The following is a 22,590-nucleotide window of genomic DNA, read 5'->3' as shown; positions in this document are numbered from 1 at the left end:
CCCAGCCCAACCGGCGGTTGCCTAGGAAACGGGCGCGCCCACCCAGCCGCGGGGCATGCCGGGAGATGTAGTGCGGCGGGGGCGCTCCCGGCATGCCCCGCGCGCTGTGAGTTGGCATTTTCAAGGCGGGGGGGAGGAAATGGAGGCTCTTAAAGAGCCCAACACCCCCCCCAGCGGAGCGGGTCCCTGCCGGGGTCCCAGCGCTGCCGAGAGGCCACCCCCCCCTCCCGGGCCTCTTTCGGCCCTTCCATCCCCGGGGCCGGTGGCACAGCCCCAGAGTGCGAGAAGTTGCTGTCTAAGTCGGTAGCCAATCAGAAGTGAGCAGTTTCCGCATGCACCAATGGGAAGGCGCGGTGGGCGGGGCCGCAGGAACTCGGCTGACCCCGATGACTTGGCAGCGCCGAGCGATGACTGGACAACTTCTTTAAAGGGGCCGCGCCCTCCAAGTGCTGTAGGAGAGGGGGGCACAGGGATGGCACGACCGGATAACCGGGGCTTGGCACCCGGGGCCGGTAGCCACGGCGCTCCTGCCCTGAGCCCGCCGGGCCAAACCGGTCTGGGGATGGGGGGAAATAGGGCGGCGGTGGTGCCCCTTTAAGGCTGTTTCCTGCCCTTCGCCCCAGTAACAGCTGATTGAAGCGGGCAAGGGGCGGAGAGCCAATAAGCTGCTGTGACGTACCACCCATGTGACCCCCCCCACGCGCCACCGCCGCGCCATGCGGCGCTGTCCAGCGGGAGCACCCCCCCAGCCCCGAGCCCTTAAAGGGGCCGCGCAGGGTCCGGGCGTAGCGGGGGGGGTGTGTGTGTGTAGGGGGGTGACCGGGCAGATCTAACCCCGCTACCCCCCGGACCACGGGTGCTGATTCACGGGGTCGGCACCAGGTTTGCCCGGAGAGAGCGGGGAAGTGGCTGCAAGACCCGTCTGGGCTCATAGAACCGGGACCGGGCAGTGCCCGGCCGCTCCGCCACGCAGCCCCACGGGGAGGCTCCCGGGTGACAGCCGAGCCCCGCTCCTCATCACCGGCTCCACCGTACACTCACCTTGCTGCCGGTGGGGTCCACCCAGAGCCCGCGGAGACCCCTTTAAGACCGGCTGCCTCGTCAGCGCGCCCGGCTCCAGCTGACAGCCGGGAGCGGCTTTGACGTCGCCGTGACGTCAGGCAGCGCGTCACGGCCCGTGTCCCGTGTGTTCCCGCGGTCCCGGGCACATGGCGGCGCGCCGGCGGCGGCAGCAGCAGCAGCATGTGACCGCTGTCACCTGACCAACATGGCCGGGCAGCGCGGATGAACGCGGAGCCGCCGCTGCCGCCGCCAGGTAACGGGGGCCCGGGGCGGAGCGGGAGCCCGCTATGGGGTGCGGGGGTCCCCGGTGAGCGCTTGGGCTTGCGGGGCTCGGCCCGGCTCTGGTCACCCGCACCCCGGTGGTGAGGGCCCTGCGGGGCTGGGCATGGGGCTGCGGCCCGGCTTGGGGCTGGCGGTGGGGACGTTGCTGATGGGTGCCCTCTTGTGTCACCCCCGAGGGGGTGTGGAGGGCCCCCCCCCACCGTGGTTCGGGATTGCAGGGGTGCCACAATGTCCCCCCATAGATCCCATCATGTTCCACTCTATAGGGCAGTCATAGGGCTGCAGAGGTGCCACCGCGTCCCCCCCACCTGCTTAGGGCTGCAGAGGTGCTGTTTTGTCCTCCCATAGTTCCCATCGTGTCCCATTCCCTGGCCCTGTGGGGGTCCCATTGTGTCGTCCCCCCCAGCTCTAGGGCTGCAGAGGTGCTGTTGTGCCCCCTCTCCCTGCCTCTGATACTACAGAGGTCCTGTCCTGTTCTCCCTCCACCTGCCATCTGGTCCTGCTTCACTGCTATGGAAGTGCCACTGTGTCCCCCCACATTAGCCCTGGCCCTGTGGAGGTCGCATTGTGTCCCCTTCCCCAGCACTTGGGCTGTGCAGGTTGCATCCGTGTCCCTTTCTCAGCTGCCATCATATCCCTTCCCTGGCTGTGGAGCCATGGAGGTCTCACTATGTCCCCCTCTATGGCTGCAGAAGTTCCCCTCAAGCCAGCACTGGTCCCTTCTCAACCCCTACCCCCAACCCAGCATCTTTTAACCAAGTTCCTAAAACCAGCTCTATTTTTCCCCCAGGTGGCAATGGGGAAGTGAGACTCACTGCGTGCCGCCGGCTCTGCAGGAGCTGGGGAGGCCAAGGACAGCGCCGCGCTCCTCCTCTCACTCCTTCCTCCATCCAGCATGGATGGCTTCCTCCGGAGCGTGGAGAAGGACCTGAACATCGACCGCCGGCAGCTGGCTGCTGCTCCTGACAGGACCCACGTTACTGCCTTCGTCCCGCTCAAATGGCTGGCGAGCCTCAAGGAACGCCGAGTGCTTCCCGGGCTGTGCCCGCGCCCGGAGGGGCTGAGCGAGGTGGAGGTGAGGACATTCCTGCAGCATTCCGTGCAGAAGCTGCCTGCGGGCTGGACCCGGGTCGAGATCCATGGGCTGCGGAAGGAGCGGCTGCTGTACCCGCTGCGGGTGCAGCCCCCCGGCTCGGAGCAGCGCGGCGGCGGCTGCGGCACGGAGACCCTGCACGGCTTCATGCAGAGCGTGGCCTCGCAGAACTACCGCAACCTGTGGGGCCGGGCCCACCGCCGCTACGTGCGGCCGTACCGGCACGCCGAGGCACCGCACACCGTGCCGGCGCTGGGCGCGCTGCGGGCGGCCCTGCACAAGGCTTACGGCTGCCCCGTGCTGCAGGTGGGCAAGGCTGCACACGCCGCTTCTCCGGCCAAGGAGAGCCTGGTGGCCACCAAGGCTTGTCCCAACGTGCTGCAGGCTGAAGCTCTGCTCGAGTCGGCCGATATGGTGTACGTCATCTACCCCTACGTGCAGTACTGTTTGCATGATATCGTGACTTTCAGCCCGGCCAAGCTCACCAACAGCCACGCTAAAATCCTCTTCATCCTCTTCCACGTGCTGCAGGCCATGAAGGCTTGTCACCAAGCGGGTCTGGCTTGTGGGGCCTTTTCTCTGCGGGATGTGGCTGTGGATGAGAAGCTGTGCAGCCGGCTCCGGGTGAACTTCAGGGAGTACGAGGGACCGGAGAAGGAGGAAGTGAATGTGGAAGCTGGTCTGGAAGGAATGAGTGAGCAAAGCAGTGCTGGTGTGCGAGGGCAGGAGGCGAGGTGCGCTGCCTGCCAGAAGGACCTCAGAGACCTGGTGTTGCAGTGGGTGCATGGGCAGGTCAGCAACTTTGACTACCTTATGCGTCTGAACAGCTTGGCTGGAAGGAGAATGGGAGACCCCAATTATCACCCGGTTCTTCCATGGGTTGTGGACTTCACTACCAAAAACGGGAAGTTCAGGGACCTCCGGAAATCCAAGTTCCGCCTCAACAAGGGGGACAAGCAGCTGGACTTCACCTATGAGATGACCAAGCAGGCATTTGTTGCTGGTGGCTCAAGTGGGGAGCAGCTCCATGTCCCCCATCACATCTCCGATGTCCTTTCGGATATCACCTACTACGTGTACACGGCTCGGAGGACTCCCAAGGCAGTGCTGTGCTGCCACGTGAGGTCCCAGTGGGAGCCCAACGAGTATCCAGCCAGCATGGAGCGCATGCAGAGCTGGACACCGGATGAGTGCATCCCAGAGTTTTATACTGACCCTTCCATCTTCCGATCCATCCATCCGGATATGCCCGACCTGGATGTGCCCTCTTGGTGCAGCTCCTATGAGGAGTTCATTGATGTCCACCGCATGCTGCTGGAGAGCAGGGAGGTGTCTCAGGACCTCCACCATTGGATTGACCTCACTTTTGGGTACAAGCTGCTGGGGAAGGATGCTGTCAAGGAGAAGAACGTCTGCCTCCACCTAGTAGACAACCACACGCATCTGACCACGTATGGGGTCGTGCAGCTCTTTGACCAGCCACATCCCAGGCGCATGGTGGGACCTGCCTATACACCAGCTGAAGCTCCAGCCATCGCCCGGCCTCTTGTCCAGAACATCCGTGAGGCTGTGTTTATGGAGGATCTCCAAGGGACGGATGCAGTCAACGGGCTGGTCCTGGAGGCTACTCCCAGTGAAACCAGCTGGTCTGGGGAGAAATCCATCGCTGGTGAGGATGATTTAGAGCAAGGTACTGAAGCTTTGGATTCAATTCCTGCTACCAGTAGAGCTGCTGATCAGCCCTGCGCCGCAGTGCCACCAGCACAGCCCTCCACCCTCCCTGCTTACGCCACCGAAGGCAAAACCTCAGGGGTCCGACCTCTCCGTCGGAGCAAGGCGGGTGCTGTGGATCAGGCTGACATGAAGATCACGCTTCCCGAAGGCTTCAATCCGCTCCAGGCCCTGGAAGAACTGGAGAAATTGGACAATTTCTTGGTCAAAGGCTTAAGCAGTGAGATGCAGCTGATGGAGCAGCCATGGGAAGAGCAACCCCTGGGTATCTCGGACCTCTTCCAGAGGGATATGCAAGCTTTGGGCATCCTGGTAGCTGAGATTGTATTTGCACCCAGGATTCGTCCTTCGAAGCCGGACGCATCCCTGTTGGAGCGGTTCCTGTTGGTGCGTAACCTGTGTCGCTATTACCCCAAGGAGATCCCGGCCCCGCTGCAGCACGTGCTGCATGTTCTGCTGCAGCTGAGCGTGCCGGTGGAGAAGCTGCTGAAGAGCAGGCTGGGCAAGGGCACGGTGCAGTTGTTTGAATACAAACCCATCTCCCAGGGCCTCCCTCCGCCCTGTCCCACGCAGCTCCTCAGTCCCTTCAGCTCTATTGTCCCCTTCCCCACGTACTTCCCAGCCCTGCACAGGTTCATTTTCACCTACCAGGCGAAGAAGATAGAGGATGAAGGCCAAGGCCGGGAGCTTGTTTTCCAGCTGTGGCAGCAGCTGGAAGGGATCCTTTCTGAAATCACTCCTGAAGGCTTGGAGATCCTCCTGCCCTTCATATTGTCACTGATGTCCGAGGAGAACACCGCTGTCTACGCAGCGTGGTACCTCTTTGAACCCATAGCTAAATCCCTCGGCCCAAAGAATGCCAATAAATACTTGCTCAAGCCACTGATCGGAGCGTACGAAAGCCCTTGCTATCGCCACGGCAGGTTCTACCTCTACACAGACTGCTTTGTGGCCCAGCTGATCGTGCGCCTGGGGCTGCAGCCCTTCCTCCTCAACCTGCTCCCACACATCCTGCAGGTTCTCGTCGGCATCGAGGGCTCACGGGAGGAGAGCAAATCCCTCCTCGGTGCAGCTGAAGATGATGAAAGTGGAGGGGAAAGCCCGGTGTCGTGTGTGTTTGGGGAGGAGATCAAAATGGACGTGGAGCACAGCTCGGCTGCGCTCGACCTCCTCGACTACACCTCTGGTGTGAGCTTCCATGACCAAGCCTACCTGCCTGAGAGCGAGGACTTCCAGAGTGGTCTCTATGTAGGGGAGTCCCTGCAGCCTCAGGAGCAGGAATCGCTCAGCCTTGGGCGGCTGAGTGACAAGAGCAGCGCCAGTGAGGTGTCCCTAGGAGAGGACAGGCCTGCGGATGGGGATTCCCAGAAGGACAAGAGCAGCTTGAAGTCAGTGGACAGCAGCCAGGACCTGAAACAGAGCGAGGAGTCGGAGGAGGAGGAAGAGGAGCGTGATGAAGAGGAGCAGGATGACTCTGCAGTTGATGCAGAGCTGACGGTGGCTGTGGATGCCGGTGCCTCTGTGGATGTCACCCTGGCTGATGACAGCAGCGAGCCAGAGGATGCAGAGGGAGAGGAGCTGCCGGATCACTCTGATGACAAAGAGCAGACAATACTCCTGGGTAAGACCCTGCTGGGGTTGAGCCTTTCCTGTAGAGCAGGGAGTGGGAGAAGGGGAAGAAGTGGGTCAAGGTGTTGGGGTATATGGGGCCAGCGATGTGACACCAGCGTAATAAAAGGCAAGGTCTGCACTGAAGTGTGTGGCTCTGAGAGCTGGGGAGCTGCCTGCAGAGCAGGCAGGGTCTGGGCATCAGCCCAGCGATAGCTCTGTCCTTGGGGCTGTTTGTGTTTTGCAGACACAGCCTGTAAGATGGTGAGGTGGCTCTCAGCCAAGCTGGGCCCTACCGTCACGTCCCGCTTCATCGCCAGGAACCTGCTCCGCCTGCTCACGTCCTGCTACGTTGGTAATATCTGCTCCTTTGGAGCCCTGGGGTGGGCTGTGCCCCAAATCAGCCTCCTGGGTGCCTTGGTGGTGGCTTGGGGGTATCCTGCTGCTTCAGCTCATGGTGTTGTCTCTGGGCAGGCCCTACCAGGCAGCAGTTTGTACCAAGCAGCGATGAGAACAGTCCCCTGAGCACAGGAAATATCTATCAGAAGAGGCCAGTGCTGGGAGATCAAGTGTCCAAGCCAGTGCTGGCTTGTCTCCTGCACGTGGCATACCTGTATGGAGAGCCTGTCCTCACCTATCAGTACCTGCCCTACATCAGCTACCTGGTTAGTAATGTCCTTCTTCCTCTTCTCACATGTGTTGGGGTGGGAGCTGTATCTGGGCACAAAGAGGGGATGCACAGAAGATCATCCAGCTTCATCAGGAGCCTCCTGCATATATACCTGTGCTTGGTTAAGCTTCACCTTGGGCAGCATGGGCTGAGCAGATCTGGATGTGTTGGATGAGAAGGGCTGTGCTGATGCAGCTGGAAGAGGCACATTCATTCCAGTGAAGCTCTTCAGCAAGCCATGGATCTACACGGGGCTGCTGCAGCCCCTCCTTCCCCATTGCATCCCTGGGAGGCTTTCCCTATCACACTGGCATGTGTGAAACCAGAGAGAAAGGTTTCCTTTTGCTTTACTGGGCGAGTGTTCCTACCAACAGAGCTGGCACCAGGGTGGGATGGTGATAACGGGCTGCAGGAGCAGCTTGGGCTGCTGAGGGATTGCTGGAGCGAGTGCTTTGGAGGTCTGTATGGGTAGATAGGGGATGAGAGGCTAAAGGAGGGGTTTCAACTGGATAAGAAATACTGGCAAGGCTTTTCAGCTTGAACTTCAGAGCTGACAGCAAGGAGAAAATGGGTGTAGTGCAGCTGGGTGAAAACCCACCATTTGTCATCAAAACCTCCCCAGGTTTGAATGTTTTTAACAGGGTTATTTGTCACACTGCTTCCTTTTTAGTGGTTCTGAGCACTTTGGTTATGGATTCTTGTTTTAACGGAAAGCTGATCATTTAAACATAGAGGAAAGGGGCCACAGCTGCTCATTTAAAGGAAACAAAAGGCATTGTCAGTTTTTCCAGTGTTAAAAGGGAGATTTTTCAGGGGCAGAAATCCCATTTTTCAGCAAAATCATTCTCCACCCAGTTGCAATCACAGCTCCAGCTGTGCTGCTTTGCTTTACTGGACTCATTCCTTGGGGGCACTGGTGGGATTAATACCCCTGTGGACAGCATTTGGCAACCTGATATTAAAGCAATGAAGCATAAGGGTCACGAATAGGATACGAATCCTTCTTGCAGGATTTGGCAAAGCGGGTATTTTGGGAGAGGAAGAGCCTCTGTGATGAGCTGGAAGATGGCAGGTGTACAAGAAACAGAGTGGAAACTGGGATGTGCTTGTGGGTTTTGTTGTTGGCTCTCTCTGTTCTTGGGTGTTTGATTTGTCTGGGAGTTAGGAACTAGGACAATCCAGAAAGAAACCTCTTCGTGTTCCTGCTGATGCTGTTAACTCTCTGGCATTGCTGTAGTCAGCATCAGTGTGGTGTCAGCAAAACCAGGATGTGCTCTTCTGCCTCATGAAATGATCAGCAGATGCATTTCTAGATGTTAGCAGCACGATTTGGGCTTGGATATTTCACGCAAGGGCTGTTCCTCTGCAGTCTGGGCACCCAGGCTCAATGTGACGTGGGGTGAAGATGCTGATTCTTTAAGTTGTATGTATGATGTAGGTTTCTCCTCTTCATATAGTGGCAAACAATACCCAGGCTAGTGATGGTCTGGGGTTGTCTCTTTGCCCTCTGGGTTTCCCATCTGTGAGAGCATCCTGCAGGGGGATGCTCTCCAGAGGATACCCATGACCTCGGGAATGTTGTGTCCCATTCTCTTTAGGCTCATCTCTTGCGCTGACATCCATGTGTCAGCTTTCAGGCTCATCCCTTGATGCTGAGACTCAGTGCTCAGGTTCCTCTTCCTTTTGAGGCTGAGCTCGGGTGATCCTGGGTGGAGAAGTGGTGTCCCTGGCCCTCAATGACTCCCTTTGCAGGTTGCCCCCGGCGGTGGCTCCGGTGGTGGCCGGCTGAACAGTCGGAAGGAGGCCGGGCTGTTGGCTGCTGTGACACTGACACAGAAGATCGTGGTGTGTCTCTCGGACACCACACTGATGGACATTCTCCCCAAGATCAGCCAGGAGGTGCTGCTCCCAGTGCTGGGCTTCCTCACATCAGCAGCCATCGGGTGGGTGCTGTTGTGCCTTCAGCGTGGGTTGGCACAACTCAAAACCAGGGATGTGGAGATGGTTCTGTGAGGGTCTTTGTGCTCCTGGGGTGGTGGGGCTGCTCCTGCCCTGATGTGTGCACCTTGCATGCACACAGAGCTTGTGCTGCTCAAGACCTTCTGATAACACAGACAGGGCAGGAAGCATGGAGTAGAAAAGGGTCAAAAGGGATATGGAAGGGCAGGCTGGTAATGGATGTCCTCTCCAGTTTCCCCAGTGGTGCCCAGGCTCGTATTGTCCTGTGTGTTAAGACCATCAGCCTGATTGCCCTGATCTGCCTGCGGATTGGGCAGGAGATGGTGCAGCAGCATTTGAGTGACACGGTGAGGAACTTCTTTGAGGCCTTCTCGCTGCTGCAGGAGCTGCAGGACCAGGTCAGTGATGTGGGAGAGGTCCTCAGTCATCCCCCTGTACCCAGATGCAGGAATGTGGTGGGAATACCTGCACGCACCACTACTGGTGTCAGCAGCATGTAATTGGGCTTGTGTAATTACGTGGTGAGAACATCTGGTCTTGGCTATCTTCTCTTGTCCAGAGGACGGAGTCACTGAGCAGCTGTGAGGTGCCAGTGATGGAAGTGCCCCTTTTGAATGGGAAGCTGCTGGATCCAGCCGTGCTGATGGAGTTACAGAAGGTGTTTAACCCTGAGATGGCCTACATCACCTACATCCCTTTCTCTTGCTTGCTAGGTACGGCTTGGCCACCATCTCCTGGGATCTGTGCTGCTTGGTTTGGGAGCCCACTTCAGGCTGCTTTAGCTGGGAGCAGCATGTGGCTGGCTTGTGGGGGGACGCTGTGTTCACAGCCCTGTGCTGGCTCTTGTTCTGCTGTTGGTGGTGCTGGGTGATGGTGGGGATATTCCTTCCCTTGAAGCCACGTTCTCCCCGTTCAGGTGATGTTATCCGCACGGTTGTGCCCAACCACGCGCTGGTTGAGAAGCTGGCCAGCCTCTACCTGGAGAACGTGAACCCCAAGAGCCTGCAGGTCGTCAGCCTGGAGCAAACACCCAGCGTGGTGGGCTTAGACCAAGATACACGAGGAACTGAGCCCTTCTCTAGCCCCCACGAGGACACTCACTCCGGTACCTTTGGGAGCGTGCTGGTGGGGAACCGCATCCAGGTCCCTGTGGACACACAGCGCGAGGGTCTGGGCTTACTTCACCTCAGTGCTGGCACTGATGGCTTCATCCCCAGCTTATCCAGCGAGGAGAACACCCTGAAGCACGACCTTCCACGCAGCACCCACATGCTGTGTGGGAACTGGCTGGCCTACTGGCAGTATGAGATTGGGGTGAGCCAACACGACCCCCGTTTCCACTTCCACCAGATCAAGCTGCAGAGTTTCTCAGGGCATTCGGGGGCCATCAAGTGCGTGGCACCGCTCAGCAGTGAGGACTTCTTCCTTAGTGGCAGCAAGGACAAAACCGTCCGCCTATGGCCCCTGTACAACTATGGGGATGGCACCAGCGAGGTGCCACCACGGTTCACGTACGCTGAGCACAAGAAGTCTGTTTTCTATGTGAGCCAGCTGGAAACATCACAGCACGTGGTGAGCTGCGATGGGACCGTGCACATCTGGGACCAGTTCACGGGTAAGAGGGGAAAAGGGGAGGGTTGGTTGGAGTGAACTGGTCCAAACCTTAAAGGCAGAGGGGCTAGACTGAGAATTGATGGTTCCTGTGCTGAACTGGAAAATTGCTGTTTACCTTCTCCCTCCATCTGCTGCCACAATGTCTCTGTCGTGTTTCCACAGGGAAACTTCTCCGGACTTTTGATGAATTGGACAGCAAAGTCCCCATCACGGCTGTGACCACCATGCCACCTCCCTACCACAGCATCTCTGTGGCCAGCGCAGACTCCGTGCTGCGGTTCATCGATCACAGGAAGCCGGGATTACAGGTAAGGAATCCAGCCTCTGCGATCCACCCTCCTCCATCCGTGTGCTTCATGATGGGATCACGCCTAGCCCAAAGCCATTTGTAATGGTTCCATGATCCCAGGGTCTCTTGTCCCCTAAATGCCTGATTCCCCTTGGTTTTGTCCCCCAGTAGCTGGACTTTCTCTTGCAGCACGAGTTTCGCCTGGCCAGCGGGGTGAGCGCTGGGCTCATCCGCTGCTTGGCTGTCAGTCCCAATGGGCGCAGCGTTATGGCTGGATTCTCCTCTGGCTTCATCGTGCTGCTGGACACCAGGACAGGACTCATCATGCGGGGCTGGCCTGCCCATGAAGGGGACATCCTGCAGATCAAGGTGAGAGCTGCCATCAGGGGCTGCTCTGTGGTCCTCATTGATCCTCACTGAGGTTGTGTGGAGCATCCTCTTGGCATGCGCTACTTGGCAGGGCTGGTCTGCTCCAGCCTCTGGGTGTTCCTCCATCAGTGCTGTGTCCCTAGGAGGCTGCTTAAGCTCTTCTCCCCTGTATTTAGTGCTGTGAGCAGCTTACTCTTGTTCCAGCCTGTGCTGAACAGAGATCAGCCCTCCCAGGTGTCTGCAGCAGGGACAGAGAGGAGCCCCATCTCCTGTGAAGAAGCAGATGCGTTGCTTTCTCCGCAGGGCTCTCAGCTCCCCTGGGAGAGTGTCACTCTAATGAATAACTCTTGTCCATATTTACCCACCCTCAGGGAGCAGGGCTGGGGCTCCAGTGTCCTCGACCCAAGCACAGGTTAAATAAAGTTCAGCAGTGTGGGTTGTTTACCCTCTCACTAGCTAATAAGCAGCTCCAGGCTTCTCCTGCCCTCAGCAGCATGCTCTGCTGTGAGACAGCCTCCTAATTCCTTTTCCTGAGAAGGAAAATCATTTGGCAGGTTTAATGGAGAGGGAGAGACTGTACCATAATCTCTATACCGATGATGAATTAGTTGTGTTGGGTACCACAGTGTTGTTAAGAAGCGCAGCCTGTCTCTGGAGGATAGCACTAGAGGAGGTTGCCAGCTACCAGACAGTCCTGTAGCTTGCAGCATCCACCTGGATGCTTTGTTAATACTGCTCTGTACCATCAGTTGCTTGGAAATGGCTGGGACTTTCCCAAGGGATTACACTGTGACTGTCGGATTACTGGCAGCTAACCTCCTTTGCAGGTTGAGATACAGACTGTGATATAGGTTGGGAGCTTTTATTGCACCACTTGGTTCACTGGCCTTTCCTGTTCTGCAGGCTGCAGAGGGCAACGTGCTCATCAGCTCCTCCTCGGATCATTCCCTGACTGTGTGGAAGGAGCTGGAGCAGAAGCCTTTGCACCACTACAAATCTGCATCTGAACCCATCCATGCATTTGACCTCTATGGCAACGAGGTTGTCACGGGCACTGTGGCCAACAAGATCGGTGTCTACTCCATGCTGGAGTCCTCAGCGCTGCCCATCAGCACGACCAAGCTGAGCTCCGAGAACTTTCGGGGTACCCTGACCAGCCTGGCAGTGCTGCCCACGAAATGCCACCTCCTGCTGGGCTCGGACAACGGCATCATCCGCCTCCTGGCATAGCTGTCCCCAGCCTGCGAGCTTGTCCCACGGTGCTGGGGGCAGAGCTGAAAAGCCAGCGGTGTTCCTTATGGAGGAGGCAGTGAGATGTGTGTGAGCAGAGCATGCAGGGGGAGGTGTGCTGTTGGTGGTGAAGCATCTCTAACCTCTTATCTCTACAAAGAAAAAAAGCCATAACTGAGAAACCTCCACTGCTGCTGGGAGAGATACTGGGCGTTGTAGGTCACTGTCACCCTGCAGAGAGGCCTGGAGCTTTCCATACCACGTGTGCCTGATCCCCAGGGGACTGTGAGTTGCCCTCCAGAGTAATATGGACCACAGCTTTCCCCCTCCCTTTAAGAAGGGGTAAGAGGTGCCCCTTGACAAGAATACAACAGTATAGCTACTGCCATCTGCACTTACCCTTCACTTCCACTCCTGAACCACTGAACACTCCTATTAGGATAGCATAAGCTGGGCCTGGGAACTGCTGCCTTCAGGGCTGTGTGGTGCTGGGCATCTCTTCCTCCTGTGGTCTGTGCCTGTGAAGCCCAGACATGCACTCTGTTAACTTTAGGTTCTGCCAGCTGAGTCGGAGCCTGTATGGGAGGAGGAGAGGTTAACAAGAGCCCTTCTGCTGCCTTACTGGCTCCAGGGCAAGGACTGGAATGGAAATCAGCCAAGGCACAAACCCCGTCTGCTTTGCTGTTTCATTTAGGAATGGGCTGCTGCAGAGGGATGGGTTGGAATGGGAACATGATCCTCTAGGGAGGCCACAACTACATGCTTCCATGAGGATTTTGCCTTCTGGAGCCGTAGGGTAGGGATGGCCTCTTTGTTGGTTCCTGCCCCAGCAGTGCTGCATCCCATGGTTGTGTGAGGGGTGAGGAATGTCCTGTGTGCCACAGACTGGCAAGGGTTCTCCTTTGTGCTGGTCAGACTCCTGGGAAGAGAGGACAGCAGAAAGGTGCTCAGTTTTGTTCCCTAGTGCCCTTACAGCATGAAAACCAGGAGGCAGGATCCAGCATGGTCTCATTCTGACCTTCCCTTTGAGACCAGCACCCTCTGTTTCCACTCCAAAAGCAAGGGGAATGTTCTTTGACCCAGCTGTAGGAGCAGTTGCCTCACTTCTGTTGCAGCCCTTTTCCCATCCATCCTTCAGCCTAATCAGAGCCAGTATTAGGGAGTGGGAAGCTCTTACCTTGGGCAGAGGAGGAGCCTGCTGTGGGTTGTCCCGGGAGGAGAAAGGGCTTTCATCCAGCTGCTGGTTCATGTCAGGAACTTGCTGTTGGGAAGGCTGCCTTCTGCTTCCAGGCAGGGTGGGGAGGTGAGCGGTTGGCCCTTGCTGTCCTTCCCTACCCAAGGGGAGCTCTCAGTCCCGTGTTGCCTATTAACCATTTGCAATAGATGTAAATACTTACTTCTAATAAACTCTTTGAAAGAGATGCAGAGGTGAGTGTGTGGGGCAGCTCTGTGCTGGAGGGGCCCAGCTGTGGGACAGGGTCTCCTGCTTTGGCAGCCAAAGCTCCAACTGTGTGTTCAGGCACCTCCTGGGTGAGCTGGAGGAGGGATGCTGTGAGGATGCCCTGGATGTGAGGTAGGACCTTGCTGCACAGGGACTTGGATCTGCTTTCCAAGGGGAAGTAGCTCCCTAAGTTGCAGCAGCATATCCCAAAGTAGTTTCTGGTTGCAGAGCTCAAACCTGCCTCCTTCCCGGTGTCTGTGGTGTTTGGGCATCAAAAGATGCTGCAATCCCATTAGTGTTCCTTACTACTCCTTAGTGACTGCTCTCACACTGAGGACACGGGCAGAGCTGGGAAGGGTCAGCGTGGCTCCCGCATATCCACTGGAGCTCTGCCCATTCCCAAGGCTTTTCCTCTATGTGTGTGCTGTGGAGCCCTGGTGCTGTGCCCCAGGGGAGGTACCAGCTGCTCTTGGCTCAGCTCATCCTGAGCATCACCACCTCCTGCTCTGGTACATGGCCACAGGGCCTTGGGCATCAGCCATCTGCTGAAACTGGTGCAGCAGCAGCAGCTGCGATACAGAGAGTAAATATCTGCGGGGTTCTGCAAAGAGACTTCCAAAATCAGAGTGCCCTATGGCAATAAATACAAAGCCCTACCTTTTCACTAATAAAAGAGTATATTCCCAGCACAGGGAGTATATGGAAAGTGGAGTCACTGCTAGAGACAACCAAATTCACGTGTTACTTCTGCTGCAGGGAGTTTGGAGCTGGTAAACTCTGTGTGAACACTTGTCTTGAGCAGCCCAAAGTATCTCCCACCTCCAAAGGCACCACAAATCCACCCCTATTCCCCCAAACCAATGTTTAACCGGATGCTGTGGGTCAATATTTGCCTCAAACAGGGGCTGGTGCCGAAGGTCGCTGTGGTGGGGAGGAGGGATGAGCTGGACAAGCTCCCCCACACAGAGCCATCAGCCACGCTAAGGCAGGTGCCAGCTCCAACCTGGACAACCTCAGGTAAGGGGCAAATGAACCTGGATTTGATAGTAAATAGGGGCTTCTCCAGTGAGCCATAGTGTTTCTCTGGGAGAGAGGGGTGAACTGGGCAGAGTGATAAAGGATGGACCAGGGAGGAAAGGGGCATTCAAGGTTATTATAGAGCTGCAGGATTTGGGACGAGGAATGAAATGACCTCAAGTTTTGCTTCTTCCACTTGGAAATTCAGGTCACAGAGCAGTAGTTTTGGGTGAAAGCTCAGAGAAGGGGAAGCAGCCCTAGGAATAAAGTGTCTGGCAGCTGTGTTGAGAGCTGCTCTTTGGGATGGAGGCTTTATGTCAAGAAGAAGATCTGTTATTTAGGTTGGAAAGGGAGAAGTGTCCTTTATCCATAGCTCTGGAAGCCCTGCTCTCTGTATCCCATACTGGAAGCGAAGCACAGGGTTAGGAGAGGCTGTGATTTGCCAGCCAAGGGGGAAGGCGAATGCTGGGAAGGGGAGGACTCTCTATTCCAGGACATATTGCTCAGAAACTGCTCTGCCATTGCAATTTCTATGTGCAAAGTCTCCCCCAGACAGCACCTGCTGAGTGCCCACAGCCCCACTGAAGCAGGTTAGTAACCCTTCTCCCAAGAGCCAAGGATGCTGTGCCCATACCTCCATGGTTTGCATGGGGAAGGGAGCAGAGGCTCTCATCCTCTTCCAAAGGCACAGTGTGTGCAGGTCTGATTAGGAAAACACTATTTGCAATCCAGAGGAATGAGGGCAATGGGGTCAGAAATGCAGGATCCAAGCAGGAGAGTGTCATGGAGGAGCCTGGCTGTGGTTACAGCTCTGCTGCCGTGCGGGTACCCTGTTCCTCTCCGATTTCCCTGCCTTGGCACTGGACCCAGGAGCCCTGTGTTGTTTCTTTGCAGCATTGTGCAGCTCCCTGTTGCTTTCTGCAGGCTCCTGAGCCAACCTGTTTGGCCAGGTTGATCGTTTTCTCCCTGTAGACCCAGATAGGCTCAGCTTGCTGCTGCCAGGCAGCTGGAAAGAGCTCCTCTCTCAGCTGGTCCTTCTGTTCCAGAAACATGGTGCTCCTCTGGGGTCTGTGGCTGCTCTGCCTGTCTGCTCTGCACAGTCACCTAAGGGTAAGTTGTGATGCTGGGGGGGCTCTGGCCAGCAAGGGGAGAAAAGTGGGTCTTCTGCACCAGCCCATGGGTCAAATACCGACTGATGCTTCTGGAAGCACACTGATGGAGGATGCTGCTTCTCTGCTATGGGGTTAGCCCGAGCCCTAGAGCAGGCAGGTTTCTGATCTTCTTTTTCCCAGCTAAAATAGGTGTGGGTGTTCTCATTATTCAAGTGGATTTCGGTAGAAGCTCTTTGGAAACTTGGCTTCGACTGTATTTAGTGTCCATGACCTTCAGGAGTTAACAGGAGGCTGTTTAGTAGCAGCTTTCTTTTCACCCCCGTTTTCAATCTGGATCCCTGTCAGATCTGAGATTGCAAAACTGCACTGCTCACTCTCCAAGGGATACAGGAGTTTGTACCCTTCTGGCCTGGTCTCTTTCCAAACAAATCCACTATTTGCAGCCTCCCCCTGCTCCTGCTCACTTCCACTTCTGCACAGTGGATCCCACTGCATCAGGGTCTGCATCCTAAAGCTGCAGCCGCACTGGTGCCAGCCTCTGACCCGGCCCCATGGGGATGTGTTAGGAACGGGAGTCTTGAGGAATTGTAGCACATGACTTTGTTTCTTTGTTGTGTATTTTCCCTTCCCCTACAGTTTTCTTCAGTACAAGCCATTGAGCAAAAGCGTCTCTTCTTAGACAAGGATGGGGACCTGAAGGTAAGCAACGACTGGTTCCAGCAAGGGGACTGAAGTTCCACTGTGCTATTTGCAATGGTTTCCCTGAGATAGGAAGGGCTCAGGCAGTGCAATCTAACAGTGCCAGTGCAATGAGAAAGTCCATCTATCTGCTGGCTTCCCTCCCTGCTGCTGCCAGTGCTGTGCTCCTTTATGCTGCAAGCATATGGAGTAATCAGTAGCTGGAATGTACAGGGACTGGCGAGTGGGTTGTTTAAGTTCTGATTGATAAGGGAAGATGAGGAAAACAACTAGCTATGAGGGTGACAGGGAGAAAGACCTGGAGCTGGTGCTACCCATCCAGCCTGGCTCTGACGGCGCAGTAGAGGAATGTTATCGGATGTGTGTGGGAACAGAGAGATCTGAGGGGGAAAAACATGTGTTTCAGACCATGCCAATGTGAGGACAGTGGTGGCAGTGCTGTAGGCTACAGCTTAGAAAGATATAAAATGAGGAAGTTTGGAGAGAAGAGGGATGGGATGGAACAGAACAGACAAGGCAGATGCCCAGAGGAGGATTTGAGCCAGAATGGATCCAGGCTGTGACAGCAGTAGAGGTACTGACTGATGCCGAGTGCTAAAATGTGTGAGAGGAGGAGGTGAAATCAAGGTTGAGGATGATGGATCTATGAAAGGGGAAGGCAAAGGACATGTGCTGAGCAGGTCATGGTTCTTGCCCTCAAACCATGCCTCTGGGCCCATTTACCTGGGGCAGGCCCTGGGACCAAGCAGAGAACGACTGCAAGACCCTCACTTGGCCCATTCTCACAGGATACAAAACCTTCTGTGTCCCAAACTCATTGAGGTGCTTTTAACCTTCAGGTTAAAAGGCAAACTGAAGTGAATACACCACCAGAGCAGAGGAGCTGGAGTTTTCTGGACCCATTTAGGTGTGCAGTGAAGCCCACGAGGGATGGTATTGCCCTGCTCCTGTTTTCCCAGCCCTATCCTCCTTGTTTCTCCCTAGGATGTGAAACACGCTGGAGTTGAACAGTCTGCTCTGCTGGGAGCAGGGGGGGTGCTGAACACAGACCTGGCAGACTTTGCCTATGACACCTTCCAGGATACTGATGGATCCATGTTACCCTTCACCACCAACTCGCCAGGCACGAAGAATGACTGGAACACAGATGAAGCCATAGCTGGGGCTGTGGGCTGTTATGAACAGCAACCATCTGGGGAGATTGCCTCTTCTTCAGAAGAAGGACAGAGTGAAGATAAAAGCTGTGAGATGACTTGGAAGAAGAGCCAGAGGCTAGCAGATGGCTTGATGAGATTCAGCATCGATCTCTTGAGAGAAGTCCAGCTGGAGTCCAACAGGACCAATGTGATCCTGTCACCCCTCAGCATCGCCCTCGCCTTGTCTCACTTGGCACTGGGTAACTTGTTAGCTACAAAAGCACCGTTTCCTGTACCCCCTCCTAGGAACCACTGTATCAAATGCCATGATTAAATACAGCACCTTCCACTTCATCTTACTCCTGCGGCTTTAATTAGGCACAATTACTATAGAAGCTGCCCTCTGTGGCCCTGCTGAGGCTCCTATGCTTAGGTTTCTCCAGCCTCATTTGTAAGGCACTGGCTGTTTCTAGCAGTGGGAAGCTAGATCCCTGTTTTCCACTACACGGGCATGACCTAACAGGAATCTGACTTTGCTTTTTAGGAGCAGCAAATCAGACAGAGAAGCACTTGCTAGAGGTGATGCATCTGCAGTCGGTGCCCTGTGTCCACCACATGTTGGGCACCCTTCGGAGGAGGCTCACGGAATCCACCCTCAGCCTTGCATCCCGTCTGTACCTGCAGAAAGGTGAGAGGAGGGATCCTACTGGCATGGGATAAACCTCTGCTTGACAGAGAGTGACGGAAGCACGCTGGCATACTGGGAATCATCCCTAAGCAATCCTCCTGGGGGGGTGTCACACCACTGGCTGGTAACTTTATGTGGAATTCTTCCACCAGGATTTGAGGTGAAAGACAAGTTCCTGGAGGATTCAGAGAAATTCTATGGAGCAAAGCCCATGACTCTTTCTGGGATCAATAAAGATGACCTCACAGCCATAAATAAGTGGGTAAAGGAAGCAACTCATGGGCAAATACCCACCTTCCTACAGCAGCTCCCTGAAAACATAGTGATGCTCTTGCTCAATGCCATCCATTTCCACGGTGAGGCCTTACTTTCCAAGAGCAGTAGTTAGAAATGTACCAGTTTCCTGCAAGCACTGTAGCTGAACGGCATCTCCTTTCATTGCTTCCTGCTAGGCAATCTGCTTGTTCTGTTCTTGTTCATCTGCTGTTCCTCTTGCTTGGATTTCTTTACAGCAATGATTCCCAACTGCTTCCCATGTGCTAAAAATGCTACCTGACAGCAGAGCCAGAATGCAGGAGGTGAAACCTGTATTTTTGCCTCCTTATTCAGGATCCCAGACAGCAGCACATCCCTGCTCATCTCAGTCACATCAAATGCAATTCAGTACACAGCAACCACAGAGCTCAGAGGCAGCACAGTGGTCAGGCACATCTTCCTCTTTTAATTCCCTGAGGCTTCTGCATTGAAACACAGACCAAGCACTTGCTTCCAGTGTAAATCTGTGAATCTTTGAGCTTGGTCTTGGAACACTGTTTCACCCTGCACAGTACAAAGGCTCTCCATTTTTCAAAGCACAAACATCCTTTACTTTATCTTCACAGCCTTCAGTAATCTCCCACACTGAGGCATGAGGATTAATCCCTGTTCTTTGTGTTAGTCCACAGTCCCTCTCTGGAAGATAAGAGCTTCCTGCTGTTAGGGCTTTTCCAGCCCTGGTACTGTATTTCACAGCCCTCTTCACTGTATTTCTACTTTCCTGGTCACTAATCTGCCTTGTTGAAGAAGTTATGATAGGAGGGGTGTCAGAGGGGCAGTTTCTGTTTTCCTACCCAAATTTAACTGTTGATTTCTAAACTTCTGTTTTTGCAGGGTTCTGGAGGAATAAGTTTGATCCCAGCTTCACTGGCCCAGATGTATTCCACCTTGACAATGAGTTTGTGGTCCCAGTTGAGATGATGAAAGCCCAGAAGTACTCCCTGAGCTGGTTTACACTGGAGTCCCACGACCTTCAGGTAGAGCCCCATTAGAAGCACAAGTTTGGATTGGAATTACCTCTTTCTGTGATATTTTACTGACTGCAAATATTCTCTCCCAAACCCCCAAATGTCTCTTAACAGGCATACACAAAAGCTTAATAAGCATCCTTTGCCCTAGCAAGAACGTTGAGCCTTCACTCTCAGTCTATAGGAAAAAGATAGATAGATAGATAGATAGATAGATAGATAGATAGATAGATAGATAGATAGATAGATAGATAGATAGATAGATATCCCCAGTAAGTGGGAATTAATGGAGTTTAAAAATTAAAGATAAATGAGGAAATATGGGATATATGGAAAGGAATTCCCTCAGACAATGTTCTGTTGGAGCCCTTCAGAACACAGCTACTGCCAGAGTGGGTACAGCGTTTGTGCATGTGGGCTTCCACTCTACCATGTGTTCAATCTCTACCAATCAGTGGCTAAATACTACAGCCTAATGCTGTTATTCCAACAAACTTTGTCCAGATTCCTGCTTCCCAACAGGCTGTTCTCATCCCATAGCTAGACTGGTTCTGTAGACCAATTGGAAAAAGGCTGTATTAAAAGCATAACTTTCTGGACTTGCTTTTCTCTTCCCTGATTCTGGTTGGTTTTATTTCCAGGTGGCCAAGTTTCCCTTTAAGAGTAACATGAGTTTTGTGGTCATTGTACCAAACCAGTATACTTGGAATACCTCCCATGCGCTGGAGAAATTCCCTTTTGGACAACTATGCAGGCTTTTCCCCACAGAGGTACCCACTGCAGTGAAGATCCCCAAAATAAAATTGGATCACCACCTGGAACTCAACAGGGTTCTCAGTCAAATGGGTAAGGATTTGCATGGAATAAGTGAAGCTGATCACTCTATATGGCATCTGTTCGCTGACACCAAACCCTACCATCCTTGTTTCTAAAGCTGTGCCTCACAGCTTGCTCCAGATAACATCCAAACTCTTCCATCCCTTATTCCTCTCCTCCTCCTTACTCTTTGCTTGCCTAGCACCAAATGTTTGGCTCCAAGAAGATGATACTATAGAGGAAGCAGCATTCACAGTTCCTCCCAATCTTTACAAGTTCTTCCTATTCCCCTGTTTGTAGCCAAGACCAACATCCTCCTGCATGTCAACCTTTATCTCTTACTTGGTCATTTAACATAGTGTCCAGGACACTGGAGAGAATGCAGATCACACTTACTGAAACAGAACACCACGACCTGCATTTCCAAATGAGAATTAATCAAGAATTCACTTTGTTTTGCAGAATCACTTAAAAAATACCTCTAAAAGTGTTCCTAGCCAAGCAAGAAAGAACCTTCAGCCTTGCTGCTGCTTTTAAAGGATGACTTTAAGTTCTTACACTACCGTTCTGGTTTTGGCACCCTCAGCTCTTCATATAGAGAAGGGCTGGCTGGCTTGCAGCTCTTGTTTCTGTTGCCTGCCAGTTCTCCAGCCCATGGTGGACAACACAGATGAGGGAATTGCCTCCTTTGGACAGAGCTGGTGACACCAACTGGGTTTACTGAGGTTAACTTGGTCTCATTTCTTTGTAGGCCTCCAGGAACTGTTCACAAGCCCAAACCTCCAGAAGATCACAGAGAAGCCTCTCTTCGTATCCAGTATACAGCATCAGTCTACCCTGGAGCTTAAAGAAGACGGGGTGGAAGCATCTGCTGCCACCAGTGTTGCTATGTCACGCTCAGTCTCTGCCTTCAGCCTCGACCGTCCCTTTGTCTTCATTATCTTTGAAGATGAAACAGGCATCCCACTCTTCATAGGCAGTGTGCAGAACCCAAACCCCAATGCTGCTCCCCAGCTCAAAGAGCCACAGGACTCATATGAAGCAAAGGATGCCAATGAGTACCCCATGCCCAAATAAGAGAGGATCAGAGCCTTAAGTGTTCTGGGACTGCTACCTGACCCTTTGGACCAGCTAATAGAGGCCTTCTGTCCTTGGAGACCTCCTTCTGAGGCCTCAGGAGGCAATCCCTTGCTGTTTTCCTTTACAGATCCCTAAAGACCAGTCCTGGGATAGCCCATTCCAGCCTTGATGAGCTTCTCCAGGCTGGGGTTCCTCTCTGTTGAACCTTGAAAAGCTTGTTCTGCCTGGATTTCCCTTCCAGGGCTCTTAGTCCTCGAAGGGAGACTTCCTTGTCCCCAGACTCTTATTTAGAGTCTTTATTAAGCTCTTACCAGAGTCCCCTGTAGCCTGGAATCACCATTAGCATCTGGCAGCCTGGACAACAGCCAGAGATATTAATATGGCTCTTGCTTCCACAGTTCCTGGGAACATGTCTACTTCCAAGTGTTCCTCTGAAAACTATCTGTACCCACCTAGAAGCGACCTCTAGATCCCCTGGACCAGGAACCAGTTGCCTCCTCTAGGATGTGTCACAGCCATTTCCAGGCACAAGCTCTTCTCAAAGATTCCCTTTTCCTACTCCTTGGCTATTGGGATCTGATGGGGGAGGGCCTGCAGTGGGGGAACCCCTTTGGATCCTTATTGGCAGCCCTTTTCCTGGGAAACTCTAGGTTCTTGGGTAATGCTAGAATTTGAAAGACATATTTTATAGTGTTTTTTAGTAATTTTTATGTTGGCAGAATAATAAAGAGTAAAGCAGAATATACTTGCTTAAGGTGTTACATTGAAAGACCCAACAGAGAAAAAGGCACACAACTTGGATAACTGCAAAGACTGGGAGGAAAACAGGGTCTGTAAGGTGAAATGGCTCATCCATAAAGACTGTCCAAGGACTGAGACCAAGAAGCTTCAGGCATCTCACCTGCAGGGTATGCAGGGAACACTCACTGTCAGAGATGGCTTTGTGAAACGGGCAGAATTTCTTGCATTAGGGATGAGCTCAGTGGTACAAGGGCAGGACAGTATTCTGTCTGTGAGCAGCAGTGCAGTGATAAGCAGGGATGTGACCTTAACCTTTCTCTTAGGCAAAACCTGACTATTGCTGGTGTCTATTAGGAGGTTCAAAGCTGCTGATCTGACATCTACTATCTGTAATTTGTTCCTCTAATGGGATACAACATGATGCTATGGATGGCTGGGACAGCTTCCAGAGGAAGGAGGAGCAGATTTTGATGCCTGTAGCTGAATGTCACAGATTTTGCCCTGTTTCTGGCAAAAGGCAATGTCCTGTTACAGCTTCACTTCTGGGCACAGCTCCCTGGGTCCTTGTTCTGAGGTAGCAGAAATAAGCTCCCATGAAAGAATCTTGGGAACCCTCTATCCAACCAACCCATCCTAGCACTTAAAAATATTAATCTAACTCACCATAGCC

At 53.9% G+C, this 22,590-nt stretch overlaps 2 protein-coding genes across 3 annotated transcripts; both read left to right on the top strand.

Moving 5' to 3' along the window:
• Positions 1–857: 857 nt before the first annotated feature.
• On the top strand, positions 858–13,328 carry WDR81 (WD repeat domain 81). The gene is made up of 11 exons (XM_062629921.1): positions 858–1,315; positions 2,135–5,789; positions 6,024–6,131; positions 6,251–6,441; positions 8,199–8,389; positions 8,638–8,803; positions 8,965–9,118; positions 9,322–10,020; positions 10,182–10,327; positions 10,498–10,677; positions 11,581–13,328. Exons 2-11 carry the CDS (start codon positions 2,240–2,242, stop codon positions 11,905–11,907), a joined length of 5,712 nt encoding a protein of 1,903 aa, XP_062485905.1. The 5' UTR covers positions 858–1,315; positions 2,135–2,239; the 3' UTR covers positions 11,908–13,328.
• An 880-nt stretch (positions 13,329–14,208) lies between these two features.
• On the top strand, positions 14,209–21,922 carry SERPINF2 (serpin family F member 2). 2 transcript variants are annotated; one of them, XM_062629926.1, is made up of 9 exons: positions 14,209–14,365; positions 15,412–15,475; positions 16,114–16,176; positions 17,161–17,572; positions 17,857–18,000; positions 18,153–18,356; positions 19,150–19,292; positions 19,925–20,129; positions 20,851–21,922. In XM_062629926.1, exons 2-9 carry the CDS (start codon positions 15,416–15,418, stop codon positions 21,174–21,176), a joined length of 1,557 nt encoding a protein of 518 aa, XP_062485910.1. In that variant the 5' UTR covers positions 14,209–14,365; positions 15,412–15,415; the 3' UTR covers positions 21,177–21,922. The 2 variants fall into 2 exon arrangements, with proteins under 2 accessions (XP_062485910.1, XP_062485911.1); XM_062629927.1 differs by lacking the exon at positions 14,209–14,365 and adding an exon at positions 14,827–14,955.
• Positions 21,923–22,590: the final 668 nt, after the last annotated feature.

This window comes from Pezoporus occidentalis, unplaced genomic scaffold, assembly GCF_034315485.1.
Source record: "Pezoporus occidentalis ecotype Australia unplaced genomic scaffold, CSIRO_AGI_Poc_V1 ctg343, whole genome shotgun sequence".
Taxonomy (NCBI): domain Eukaryota; kingdom Metazoa; phylum Chordata; class Aves; order Psittaciformes; family Psittacidae; genus Pezoporus; species Pezoporus occidentalis.
Note: the sequence above shows the minus strand (reverse complement) of the source record. Positions and strands in the feature narration are given on the sequence as shown.